The following is a 13,412-nucleotide window of genomic DNA, read 5'->3' on the forward strand; positions in this document are numbered from 1 at the left end:
TTATTTGGAAAGAAAAGAAACCACACGGAACATTCCTGAAATATTTTGTATCAGCCTTTGATGAAAATTCAGCTAAAACTAAAAAGCACTTTGGGATCCCAAATAGAAATGAGCTAAATTTCACGATGCTGTATTATAGAGTCCTATCTAGGCCTCCCCAAAGCCAAATCCTCTCAGCTCACTTTCCGGCCATCTTACATATTTGTGGTTAGACCTGGCAGACTCCAAGCAACCACATGGCCATTTCACTCCTCCTGTCTGTAAATGCAAACACCATGAGGAGGAGGGAAACCAGGGCACGTAGCAATGCCAGTTCACAATCAGGCCATTCATTGGGAGACTTTACCTTAACTTTTTCTTATGTTATCACCATACAGAAGACTCTTAAAGAGACTCTATTATACTTTATTTTATGATAATGTTATACATAAAGATGCTAAAGTTAAATCTGAAGCATTTTTATTCTATGTTATCTAATATGTATTTGTCAAGGGGTGATCATTGATGCTTCTAAAAAAAGGTGCTTGATGTGCCAGTACAAACAGATTTTGGCCTTAACATCTCTTGGTAGATTGATTCATACTGGATGGCTTATCACTCCAATTCTATTTAACGATTGTTATTATTCTTTACTTATATAGCTCCAGCTTATAACATCAGTCCCATTGGAAACTACAATCTAATCAAGTAAACTGTCTGTATGTTTTTGCAATGTGGAAGGAAAACTGTCCCAGAAAAAAAAAATACAAGCATGGGAAGAACACAGAAAGTCTTTGAAGACTGTGCCCTGGATGGAATCAAATCTAGGACACCAAAACTGTGCATCACTGTGCTTGAAAAGCCTTGTTTTCATGGGCAGTTTGGAGCTTTAGAACTGAAACTTAATATGTTATTTTTAAGGTTCCACATACCCTAACAATTTGATGAACAGACTGAACACAATTATTATTAATAATAAATGCTTTCCCATTTTAATAATGGAATAGGAGGCAAAACTCAAATAGTTATAACTATTAAATACATTTTACTGTAATACAAGGCTAACATTATTTAACATCAAAACAAAAAAAAAAATAGAGCAAAATAACAGAATTCAACTAATTTTGGAATAGCATGTAACACTCCTCTTAATCCAACACACAAATTTATAAAAGGGGCAATCACCCAGTCGTTTTCCCAATGTTCAGTAAGAAGCAACATATAGGAACTTTTATTATTAGTAACCAAGAAACCATATACCAGGACAGAAAACAGATGCCCAGTTTAACTATTCAAACCACTACACATCCAAGTGATGTTAAAAGCAACTGTGATTGCAAAGATGACTGCCATTACCCTGTTAGACATCCAAAGCATAGCTAGCATTTCTTCTGAAAGGAGAACTCAACCCTTCTTTATAGCTTGGTACCTCCAGAGCCCTCCCCCACATGGTGTACTTTGTATTTCTTAATTACACTGTTTATAATGTACTCTACCATTTACATTTTATTCTTGAACCAACAAATTTTCAAGATGCAATATTGGTGTGTAGCCAGTTCTACACATTAGAACTGTTTCTGCTACTCCTATGTAACTGGAGGAGTCCCAAGCTGGTCTAATATTATTTACTGCTGAGTGCTATTCTGATATCTACCCCTTTTTAGCAATACAGGTGTCAGGTAGCTGCTATCTTGCTCCCTTCCCATTGTTCTGCTGACCGGCTGCTGGGGAAGAAAGGGAGGGGGGTGATATCACTCCAACTTGCAGCACAGCGGTAAAGTGTGACTGAAGTTTATAAGTGTACAAGTCATATGGCTAAGGGGACATGGGAAAGTAAGGGAGTGGCTAGCCCCATGTGAAATTTCAAAATTAAATATAAAAAAATCTGTTTGCGCTTTTTAAAAAACAGATTTCAATGCAGGATTCTGCTGGAGAAGCTCTATTAACTGATGTTTGTTCATGACAATATTACTTTAACGTTTTAGAACCAGCTACAGAAAACAGGCTGTTTAATGGGTAACCAGTAGTGCAGTTCAGAAGAACTCTGGGGGGTTTTGTTCTCCTTCAAATCTGCTGGGACTGAAACACTTCAAATATTTGCATAAGTGCACATGAATAAAACAGATTTTGGCTTACCTTCTCTCCCCACTGTGCTCAAACTTTATTCTGACATCCGTCTGTAATATTTAAAACAACAATAAATATTAACAAGGCTGGAAGGGGCAACACTGACACAAGCAATGTTGTGTTGTTGTATGAAAACTACTGTCTTACATTCTGCAGCTTTTAGGCCTGCAAATTAACTTGCTATGGTAATTCAGCCCTAGCAACCAGACAGCAATTTATATGCCCCAGCAACTAGACAATAGTTTGTAAGTGAGAATAAAAGAATACCGCCTGAAAAGAAAGATAATCAATAAAAAATTAAGAATCATACAATAAAGCTTAACTCTCACGTTCAATACAATTATTGTAGCTGGGGGCAGTAAGCCCAACAACCAGAATAATTAGCTTATTTTAGCCTGCAGGCTAAAGGTTTCTAGTGCAAGTATGAAGACCTCATGCTGTAGACTACCATAATGGTACCCACCTGTTTATTGGGCTGTATGCTGCACTTTGTCTTTACTGCCTCAATTCCTGGTATTCTGTGCCTTCTACCCATCTGGAGGGCAACAAGGTCCTTCATAATGGACTTCAGAGCTTCCTGTTCGTCTACATTGAAGGGAGAAAAATTAGATTATTCTCTGCCTATGGGTTGGTATCCTACATACCACTTCAAACATGCTTCAAACATACTTCATGAGAGCACATAAACATATTGGCCAACAGTGTAGCATAACAGATATATTATAGGACACAAGACAATAGTACTCAAATCTTTGGGGATGGTCCCTTGGTTGTGAATAGTAGTGGGGGGGGGGGCAAAGATTTGTCAGTGTGAGAACTGGGGAATATTGCTAGATACCTAGATACTCTTGGATGTCAGGGTGCCTGGTAATGCTTTTCCTATACCTGTACAGTCTATCTATAGTGGGCTATCTAGTGTGTGCTGGGCCCCGTACATAACAATTGTCGGAGGGGCCCGGTGCACCGCGAACTCTACCCAGTCTCTTGATTGCCCACTTGTCGGTGCCTCCTGCGCCCCCCTCCCTGACTGCAGGTAGGAGAGCAGCTGGGGAGGGGGATTTCTTTACTTCTATAGAGGAAGCAGACCCCACAGTCCAGGCCCTGCCCGGTGCCTGCTTCCTCTATAGTTACAGCGATGTCTGTACTATTTCATTAGCCACGGTAAGCCTCTGAGCATAGGGGAATCACTTCACTCCAAACATACAGTGGGCTCTGTAGGAGCCACACAGCCAGTGAGCCTGGAGGGAAAGTAGTACTTGGCTTGGTATGTATATGTGTAGCATACAGAATTTGCACCTCTAAAAATAATTAAGCCCATCCCAAGAATCAGTACTCAGCATCTGATTATAACAGTCTGTTATGGAAATGTGAAGCATTAACATACAGCTCTGAAAATTTAAATTGCCAGTTTACCTTTAAGTTAAATTTTAATTTGTTATAGAATATCTCCTCCTGGCATTGCTCAGTTGGTCTTAGTTTTTTATGATTTTAATTATTTTAAACATAAAGCTAAATAATAAAAAAAAAAAAAAATACCACATCTAATTAATCCTTATTGGAGGCAAAATAATTATCAGGTTTAATTAACATTTAAATTATTTTTTAGCAGACTTAAGGTATGGTGATCCAAATTATGTAAAGACTGCTTATTCAAAAAACCAAAGGTCCCGAGCATTCTGGATAATAGGTCCCATACCTGTATATATAAAGTTCTGCATCAGTGTTTTGTGTGTGTGCGCGCACACTGGGGTTTTTTTGGAAGGGATGATTTTGATGGACCTTTGTGTTTTTTCAACCAACATGAATTATGTAACTATCACATAATTTAACTGCAATATAGCAGAGGCCAGCTGCTACCAGAATGAGGAGAGGACTGCTGTATTGTTTTAATGGAGAAGGAAACTCTCAAAGAATATTTGAAAAAAAGTTCAATCGCAACAGATAAAGTAGAATAACATTTGAATGTCACCATTAAAACACAAGCAAAGGCCACATGACAATGACGGCATCACGCAGGCTGGGTTTATCCTAGACTTTATGTACAAAATTAATACTGGCCTGGCTGTGAAGTATAAAGGTGGCCATACACTGTACGATTAGCCCACCTGGTGTGGGTGATATTGTGCTAATACGATCACTTAGTCCAAAGGGATATAAAATACCGAAGTGAGGAGGGCATCAATAAGCCAATGGGGCCTTAATCCAACAGAGAAATAAAGCCTGCCTGATCGACATCTGGCTGATCTTTGGTCGCCAGGGAGGCCTGTCAGAGGTCCCCGTTCACAGGAAAATAAGTTTTCAAATCAGTCTGAAGGACCCAAATCTGCCCTTGCATGGCTACCTTAAGTCAGAGTAGTGCATAAAAAAAACTGTGTTTATTTAAGCCCTGCAGGGGTAGTGTGTACTGTATGGGAAAATGGTAAGAGTCTGTGCTTTAGTTATTACCAGCCCTGACGACAAACTATCACTAAAGGCATTGCCTTGTCCTTTATAAGTATGGACCAGAATGCAAAAAGTTAAGACTACTGCTTTAAACTGCAATTACATTTACAAATAACATTAAAAGCACTTACAATTTTTGCTATAAATGTATATTTGAAAGTTGCTTAGAATTACATTTTTAGAGTGGAGAGGTGGAGAGCAGCAGATTTTATACCAAGCACTGCTTGTGTTTTTTCCAAATCCCTGTTATTATTATGACATATTTATAAAACACCAACATATTCCACAGTGATGTACAATAAATGGGCATATACATTGAGGTGAAGAGGGCTCTGTCCATTAGAGCTTACAATCTAAAAGGAAAAGGAGTTGAGACACTGGAAACTATGACAACAACCTCACACCAAAACAGTCTCACTCTGCCACTCAGCATCCAATCAGATATCTGCTTTCATAATTTTATCTGCAAGAAAACAATCACACAATTGCTGACTGGCTGCTAAGAGTTACTAGACTGGTGGAATTTGCACCCAACTGGGCAAATGGTAAGTGTGGCTAGAAGGGCTTCTGTATTTCATATTTGTGGCAAATCTCTTTGAAGAGCAAAGGCTAGGAAATTACAATAGCAGGGCTGCGTGTAAAAAAAAAAGGAGCAGAACTCTTATTTCCTAATAGAAATGCAGCTTTTCTACAGTGCAAACACCCAAAGAACTATTTTCTAAACGGGGTGCCAGAATTTGCGGGGCACATTGGGAAGCATTCCGTGGGGTATAGACAGTAGTCTGTCTGCAGCAGACCAATCATGACTAACTAGAAACCCAGAAGACCAAGACTGAGAATGGAAATTATTAGATAAACTTTATGACTGATTGCCATGGATTACAGAGACAGTGAGTGAGTGAGAGACAGAGACAGTGAGTGAGTGAGAGACAGTGAGTGAGAGAGTGAGAGACAGACAGTGAGTGAGTGAGAGACAGAGACAGTGAGTGAGTGAGAGACAGTGAGTGAGTGAGAGACAGAGACAGTGAGTGAGAGAGTGAGAGACAGACAGTGAGTGAGAGAGTGAGAGACAGACAGTGAGTGAGAGAGTGAGAGACAGTGAGTGAGAGAGTGAGAGACAGACAGTGAGTGAGAGAGTGAGAGACAGACAGTGAGTGAGAGAGTGAGAGACAGACAGTGAGTGAGAGAGTGAGAGACAGACAGTGAGTGAGAGACAGACAGACAGTGAGTGAGTGAGACAGACAGTGAGTGAGACAGACAGTGAGTGAGTGAGTGAGTGAGAGACAGACAGACCGTGAGTGAGTGAGACAGACAGTGAGTGAGGCAGTGAGAGCAGGAAACAGTGAAAGATATGCCAGAGACAAGAGACATACAGTGAGTAAGTTACAGAAAGACACAGTGAGTGACAGCAGGAGCTAATAACAGAAAATTGTATTTAAATGACAAGAGAGAGACACAGCGAAGGAGTGCATGCGAGTTAGAGAGACAGTTAGTGACAGCAGGAGGCACAGAACATTGTATTAAAGTGACAAAAGAGAGACACAGTGAGTGAGTGCATGTGAGTTAGAAAGACAGTGAGTAAATGACAATGCATGTGAGACAGGGACAGAGACAGCAGGAGACTGTGACAGAAGAGAGCATATAAGTGATGAGAGAGACAGGGAGTGACAGTGTGTGCTAAATAAGTTACAGTGAGTGGCAATAAGAGACAGTGACAGAAGAGTGTATGCAAGTTACAGAGAAACACAGAAAGCCAGTGAGTGACAGCAAGAGACAGAAAAGTGACAAGAGAGAGACACAGGGAGTGAGTGAGAGAGAGGCAGTGAATGACAGCAGGACACAGAATATGACGGACAGTGTATGTAAGTGACAAGAGAGAGACACAGTGAGTGAGAGATAGAAACTGAGTGACAGAGTGACAGTGACAGAGAGACAGAGAGACAGTGACAGAGTGACAGTGACAGAGAGACAGTGATAGAGTGACAGTGACAGAGAGACAGTGACAGAGAGACAGTGACAGAGTGACAGTGACAGAGAGACAGAGTGCCAGAGAGACAGTGATAGAGTGACAGTGACAGAGTGACAGTGACAGAGAGACAGTGACAGAGAGACAGTGACAGAGAGACAGTGACAGAGAGACAGAGTGCCAGAGAGACAGAGTGCCAGAGAGACAGTGATAGAGAGACAGTGATAGAGAGACAGTGATAGAGAGACAGTGATAGAGAGACAGTGATAGAGAGACAGTGATAGAGTGCCAGAGAGACAGTGATAGAGAGACAGAGAGACAGTGATAGAGAGACAGAGAGACAGTGATAGAGAGACAGAGAGACAGTGATAGAGTGCCAGAGAGACAGTGATAGAGTGCCAGAGAGACAGTGATAGAGTGACAGTGACAGAGTGACAGTGACAGAGAGACAGAGTGCCAGAGAGACAGAGTGCCAGAGAGACAGAGTGCCAGAGAGACAGTGATAGAGAGACAGTGATAGAGAGACAGTGATAGAGAGACAGTGATAGAGAGACAGTGATAGAGTGCCAGAGAGACAGTGATAGAGAGACAGAGATAGAGAGACAGAGAGACAGTGATAGAGTGCCAGAGAGACAGTGATAATGAGACAGAGAGACAGTGATAGAGTGCCAGAGAGTGCAAGTGACCCCCCAGAGGAATGTCAGTGGCCGAGCAGACAAGCGGGGGAGAGTGCCCGTACAAGAGCTTGCGTTACGGCCATAGCCAGTGACTAGGCCCCAGTACTTACCCATGGCGGAGCAGGGGGCACTATTCCGGGCAGCCCTGTCAGTTTCCCGGGCCCTGAGGCCTCCCCCGATTCTTAGGTAAAGTTGTATGTAGCGCCTCCTCTGCTACTGAACCCACCGCCTCCTCTGGGTTATTCTCTCCCCGGGTCTGCCCCGCGGCCCGTCAGCGACTCCGGTCACCTCATATCCGGCTTGGCCAGGGCTCCGGGGGCTCAGGCCTTACTCTGGGCCAGTTCCTAGCCCGCTGCAGGACCTACACACGTCACCGGTGACATCACTGCACCATGTGACCGCCTAGCTAGCGGAGAGGAAGAGTAGGTCATTGTGCAGGAAGTGAGAGAGTCTGTAGAGCAGCAGGTATTAGCGGCCCAGAGAGACTCAATGTAATGGTTGCGAGTACCTGTCTGTGGTGCTGGGCTTACCAGTGGGAGACATGAGAGTCATGGGCTAGAGTTGTGTGGCCTCTGGGCTGCCTAGGCTCTAGCCATTACTAGTTGACAACTCTTGCAGCAGGGGACAACAGCAGGGGGCTGATTGTAGGGGTATTGGGGCATAGTTATTCTTCTGAAGGGAGCTTGTATTCTTGGTACTGAGTTACTGAGTGGGGGTAAGCCTGCTGCAGGGGTCTGTTTATAGGGGAAGAGTAATCTTGCTGCAGGGGGCTGATTGTAGGGCTATTGGGGCATAGTTATTCTTCTGAAGGGAGCTTGTATTCTTGGTACTGAGTTACTGAGTGGGGGTAAGCCTGCTGCAGGGGTCTGTTTATAGGGGAAGAATAATCTTGCTGCAGGGGGCTGATTGTAGGGCTATTGGGGCATAGTTATTCTTCTGAAGGGAGCTTGTATTCTTGGTACTGAGTGGGGGTAAGCCTGCTGCAGGGGTCTGTTTATAGGGGAAGAGTAATCTTGCTGCAGGGGGCTGATTGTAGGGGTATTGGGGCATAGTTATTCTTCTGCAGGGAGCTTGTATTCTTGGTACTGGGTTACTGAGTGGGGGTAAGCCTGCTGCAGGGGTCTGTTTATAGGGGAAGAGTAATCTTGCTGCAGGGGGCTGATTGTAGAGGTATTGGGGCATAGTTATTCTTCTGCAGGGAGCTTGTATTCTTGGCACTGAGTTACTGAGTGGGGGTAAGCCTGCTGCAGGGGTCTGTTTATAGGGGGAGAGTAATCTTGCTGCAGAAGGCTGATTGTAGGGGTATTGGGGCATAGTTATTCTTCTGAAGGGAGCTTGTATTCTTGGTACTGAGTTACTGAGTGGGGGTAAGCCTGCTGCAGGGGTCTGTTTATAGGGGAAGAGTAATCTTGCTGCAGGGGGCTGATTGTAGGGGTATTGGGGCATAGTTATTCTTCTGCAGGGAGCTTGTATTCTTGGCACTGAGTTACTGAGTGGGGGTAAACCTGCTGCAGGGGTCTGTTTAAAAAGGAAGAGTAATACTTCTGCAGGGGACTTTTATAAGGTGTTGGGGTGTTTCATATACAAGCTATACAATAACACGTACAATCAAATATATAATGTTATAGATGAAGCACCGTCAGTACTCCAGTACAAGCTTATTTATGTATATATGTATTCTCTCTGTCCCACAGAATTGTCTCCTGCTAGGATTATGTCTTTGGTCTTAAGTAGGATCTGCTCTGCCCATAGAAAACATGCTTTCAGGTCATTGCTCTTTTGCCAAGAACCTTTGGGTCGATGGTTCCTTCCTGTTGTTGCCTCTCAGGAGACCTACTTCCACACCTCCTTAATGATGTCTGCTGGTCACAACAAGTGGTCTAAAGTAAAACATATTAAGGGTCCCAAGGATGAAGCAAGGGCCCGGGTGTTTGCCAAACTCTCCATGATGATCAAAGTAGCAGTGAGAGGTGAGATAAGTAACATGTGCAATAGGGCATCCCAGTCCAGTAACCTCTATCAACAAATAACATGTTGCTAGAGTGGTCTGGTACAGGTAGAAGGCTGGAAACATATCTGGTTGGTGGAATGGGCAGTTTTTTTTCCTTGTGTTTACTGCATGCATCCAATGGCTTTATGGTTACTGCTGGGCCTAGAAATAGATAACTGTCTTGGTCTTCAATAACAGAAGGAGGACCTAACCCAGACCTGAACATGGCCCTATCCCAACTGATTGAGCAGTGTCGGGAGCGGAACATGCCAAAGACTTCCATAGAGGCAGCTATCAAAGGAGCGGTAGGTCAGCTATAGGAACATTATGCTTTGTGGGTTATTCTGGAAATTTCCATTCTCATCAAAAGGCCAGCAAGTAGAACAAGCTGATAAACCCAGTTTGGAGCATAGAGATGATACCGCTAAATAGCAAAACCGTAAAACCATTTATAAATTTATACAAAAAAAAAAAATATATATATATATATCTATCTTGAGAGAGGTCCTAAATAAGGACCAAAACGTTGTCGATAACATTTATTTTTGTTTTCACTGTAGGATAAAGCAAAACCCTCTGCCTGTGTATTGTACGAGGGACGGGGACCTGGGGGAGCTTCTCTGCTCATAGAGCTTTTAACTGACAACAACAACCGCTCCTATGCAGAGGTCAAGCTCCTGATGGGCAAAAATGGGTATGTGTCATTACTTGTGCTGCTCAGTGTGTTTTGCTTTACATCATGCACACTGGGGTCTTGTGTTTCATTCCAGCCAAGTCACTATGTGCAAAGAGTTTGTATGTTAACCCCTTGTTTGCATGGGTTTCTTCAACAAAATCATACAGAAAGGTTAATTAGCTTCCTAGAGAATTTAACATACCATGCCTGAATGTGATAGGGTCCTTAGAGTGTAAGGTCCACTGGAGCAGACACTGATATAAATCATGTATAATCTGTGCATAATTTCTGAATGTACCTTTTGTTTTCTAATCCACAGTGGGGTGATGTGTGATGGAGCCCGGCATAGTTTTGAAAAGAAAGGGGTGGTGACTGTACGGACTCATGACAAAGATGGAGGTGATGTCCCATTAGAGAAGGCCCTCGAGCTAGCAATTGAGGCTGGAGCAGAAGATGTGCAGGAAGAACAGGATGAGGAGGATAAGGATATATATAAGGTATGACTACTGGAAGTATGTTAGCTTGGGGTGGCACTCTCATACAGTTAAGTCATGTATATCTTGTGTAAAGTAGGACTCTTCAGCATGGCTACTTATGTAACAACCTAGTAATGTATGTAGTGCCAACTGGAATGGCAAGGAGAATATCTCTCCAGTAAACCATGGTAACCAATCAGCAATATTCTTTAATCAGTGATAATCCAGTGGGTCAATGGTATATTTTTCCTATATTTCTACATACAGCCATCTTATATATTGTGTCCTGTGTTTCCTCATCCATTTTCAGTACATATGTGACATACCATCCCTGAGAGAGGTGCGCTCCAGTTTGTCTTCCTTTGGATTGGTGCCAATCTCCTCGGGGCCTGAGTTCCGCCCAAAAACCACAGTGCAGCTCTCGAACACTGACATAGAACAAGCATCACATCTCTTGGATTTAATAAACAACCACCCAGAGGTTATTCGTGTCTATGATAACATTGAGTAAAATTATGGAGGATTCATAAAGAAAAAAAAAAGGATTGCTCCCAAGTTTGTATGAATCCAACCTACAAACAGAGCTTTATATTCCATACTAACGAGATATCAGAGCAACCTCATAAAGGAAAGTGTTTCTGGAACCAGTACCACCATTGTTAGACTACACTAACTACCTTGAAGATTAAATAGAAGATCTCTCCAGTATCAGGACAAGATATTTAATGGATTGTTTTGGGTTTTTTCAGGGCTGAGCACTGGGATATCAAGGAAAGATATGTCGGATTTAATTCTGTATGTATATTTCTATGCACTCGGACTATTGTAATGAGATTTCAGGCACAGATCTTATTAGTATATAATTATACAAAGGTGTCTATTGTGCCTTTTCTCAAACAGAGCATCTTACCTGGCCAACCTTACAACCATTGCTCAGATGTATGCTGATCTAAAATGCAAACTTATTCCTTTTTGTATTTGTCATGAGATTTCCACCCCTTATTCTTTCCATTGAAAGGCTTTGCATTAAAGTGGTGGTTCACCTTTAAGTTAACTTTTACTGTATTACTGAATCCCCTACTCCTAGAAACTTTGCAGTTGGTCTTCATTATTTGTTGTTCTTTTCTGCCACTTTACAGCTTTTTTCTCTGACCCACAGCAGACAAAAACTATTGCTACATTGTCTACATCATACTAATATTTAGTTTAATGGTGAACTTCTCCTTTAATATCATCTAAGGCAGTGCTGTCCAACTGGCGGCCCGCGACCCCCCTCTGTGTGGCCCCCCACCTGCCTGGCTGGCTGCTTTGATGGCTTACTCTTATGTAAGCTTTAAATGGTATCAGTACTGAGATTAACTGCCCCCCCTGCATGGTTCTCACCTCAGATTCAGGCTGTAATCCCTCTGTATTGTTTAAAAATGTAATCCACTGTGTTGTTCACACCTTTTTATACCTGCATTGTTCACCCCCTGCAGTGTTCACACCTCAGGCTCAGGCTGTAATCACCCACATTGTTCACCTGTTCACACCTCAGACAGCAGTAGAAACCCACAAAAAAACCCTGCACACTACAAAAAGAACATATACTGAGGTGGTACTGCAATTAAAAAGTTTTTTTTTTTAATATATAGTTATTGTGCAGACTGTAGGAGCAGTGCCAACATTGTGTCACTGTATGCTGCCTGTGTGTGCCATACAGGGCAGAGAGAGTATGGCACACACATGCAGGGTAGGGAAGGCAGAGTATGGCACACACAGGCAGCATAGGGAAGGCAGAGTATGGCACACACAGGCAGGGTAGGGCAGGCAGAGTATGGCACACGCAGGCAGCATAGGGCAGGCAGAGTATGGCACACGCAGGCAGGGTAGGGAAGGCAGAGTATGGCACACGCAGGCAGGGTAGGGAAGGCAGAGTATGGCACACGCAGGCAGGGTAGGGAAGGCAGAGTATGGCACACGCAGGCAGGGTAGGGAAGGCAGAGTATGGCACACGCAGGCAGGGTAGGGAAGGCAGAGTATGGCACACGCAGGCAGGGTAGGGAAGGCAGAGTATGGCACACGCAGGCAGGGTAGGGAAGGCAGAGTATGGCACACCCAGGCAGGGTAGGGAAGGCAGAGTATGGCACACGCAGGCAGGGTAGGGAAAGCTGAGTATGGCACACGCAGGCAGGGTAGGGCAGGCAGAGTATGGCACACGCAGGCAGGGTAGGGCAGGCAGAGTATGGCACACGCAGGCAGGGTAGGGCAGGCAGAGTATGGCACACGCAGGCAGGGTAGGGAAGGCAGAGTATGGCACACGCAGGCAGAGTATGGCACACACAGGCAGGGTAGGGAAGGCAGAGTATGGCACAGGCAGGGTAGGGCAGGCAGAGTATGGCACACACAGGCAGGGTAGGGAAGGCAAAGTATGGCACACACAGGCAGGGTAGGGAAGGCAGGGTAGGGCAGGCAGAGTATGGCACACACAGGCAGGGTAGGGAAGGCAGAGTATGGCACACACAGGCAGGGTAGGGAAGGCAGAGTATGGCAGGTATTTGCTGTACTACAACCATTAATATGGGTATGGTCATGTGATAACATGAGTGTGGTTTCAAGTGGGTGCGGTTTCAAAAAGGGGAGTGGTCAAAACTGGCTTCCATTATCGGCCCTCTACCACGTAGGTCGGAAAAATTCCGGCCCTCGGTACCACAGAAGTTGGACAGCACTGATCTAAGGAAAACTAATATGTATTTATAAACAGGGTATATGGTCCCTCTGTTTATATTTGAAAATACAAAATAAAAGTGTTTTCTTGTATCTGCCTGCAATGTGAAATATAGTGTAACGCACCCAAGGTTTTCCATGCTTTGGGACAGTTATTCGCTCTGCCCCACTATACAAGTGTAATTAAATGGCACGTGCATTAAAAGTAGCAGCAGACTGTAAGAATTTTTTAAGACACAAAGAACAAGCTAATATGTCAAAATACCAGGGGGCAGGCAATAGTTCTGACAATTTTTTTTTTTAAGTATTTTTATTGATTTTAACTGGAAAGTTTAGAGGAAGGTAGGAAAGAGGGGATAGGGAGGGGAGCTGG

The 13,412-nt window shown here is 43.5% G+C and overlaps 2 protein-coding genes across 5 annotated transcripts in view; one reads left to right on the forward strand and one right to left on the reverse strand.

Moving 5' to 3' along the window:
• Positions 1-7,385, reverse strand: part of map3k3 (mitogen-activated protein kinase kinase kinase 3) — a 28,846-nt gene extending 21,461 nt beyond the window's left edge. For both annotated transcript variants that reach the window (XR_004220722.1, XM_031894874.1), the window contains exons 1-3: positions 7,302-7,385; positions 2,570-2,691; positions 2,116-2,156 (exon numbers count right to left, since the gene is read on the reverse strand). Coding sequence is in view for 1 of the 2 variants with exons in the window: in XM_031894874.1 (XP_031750734.1) it covers positions 2,116-2,156; positions 2,570-2,691; positions 7,302-7,305 (167 nt within the window). In the remaining variant the exon portion in view is untranslated. The remainder of the gene's footprint in view (positions 1-2,115; positions 2,157-2,569; positions 2,692-7,301) is intronic.
• A 142-nt stretch (positions 7,386-7,527) lies between these two features.
• On the forward strand, positions 7,528-10,860 carry taco1 (translational activator of mitochondrially encoded cytochrome c oxidase I). 3 transcript variants are annotated; one of them, XM_018097858.2, is made up of 6 exons: positions 7,528-7,613; positions 8,886-9,161; positions 9,380-9,486; positions 9,742-9,875; positions 10,177-10,354; positions 10,644-10,860. In XM_018097858.2, exons 2-6 carry the CDS (start codon positions 8,906-8,908, stop codon positions 10,842-10,844), a joined length of 876 nt encoding a protein of 291 aa, XP_017953347.1. In that variant the 5' UTR covers positions 7,528-7,613; positions 8,886-8,905; the 3' UTR covers positions 10,845-10,860. The 3 variants fall into 3 exon arrangements, with proteins under 3 accessions (XP_017953347.1, XP_017953345.1, XP_017953346.1); XM_018097856.2 differs by having other exon boundaries at positions 7,567-7,656; XM_018097857.2 differs by having other exon boundaries at positions 7,613-7,682.
• Positions 10,861-13,412: the final 2,552 nt, after the last annotated feature.

The sequence above is a fragment of the Xenopus tropicalis genome, chromosome 10 (genome assembly GCF_000004195.4).
Source record: "Xenopus tropicalis strain Nigerian chromosome 10, UCB_Xtro_10.0, whole genome shotgun sequence".
Classification (NCBI taxonomy): Eukaryota; Metazoa; Chordata; class Amphibia; order Anura; family Pipidae; genus Xenopus; species Xenopus tropicalis.

What these genes read in the sequence shown, in the direction of transcription:
- taco1 (XM_018097858.2), top strand. Translation starts at nt 8,906, where the DNA reads ATGTCTTTGGTCTTAAGTAGGATCTGCTCTGCCCATAGAAAACATGCT. An exon ending in CTCCTGATGGGCAAAAATGG is followed by an intron (nt 9,876 to 10,176) that starts GTATGTGTCATT and finishes TCTAATCCACAG; the next exon opens with TGGGGTGATGTGTGATGGAG. An exon ending in AGGATAAGGATATATATAAG is followed by an intron (nt 10,355 to 10,643) that starts GTATGACTACTG and finishes ATCCATTTTCAG; the next exon opens with TACATATGTGACATACCATC.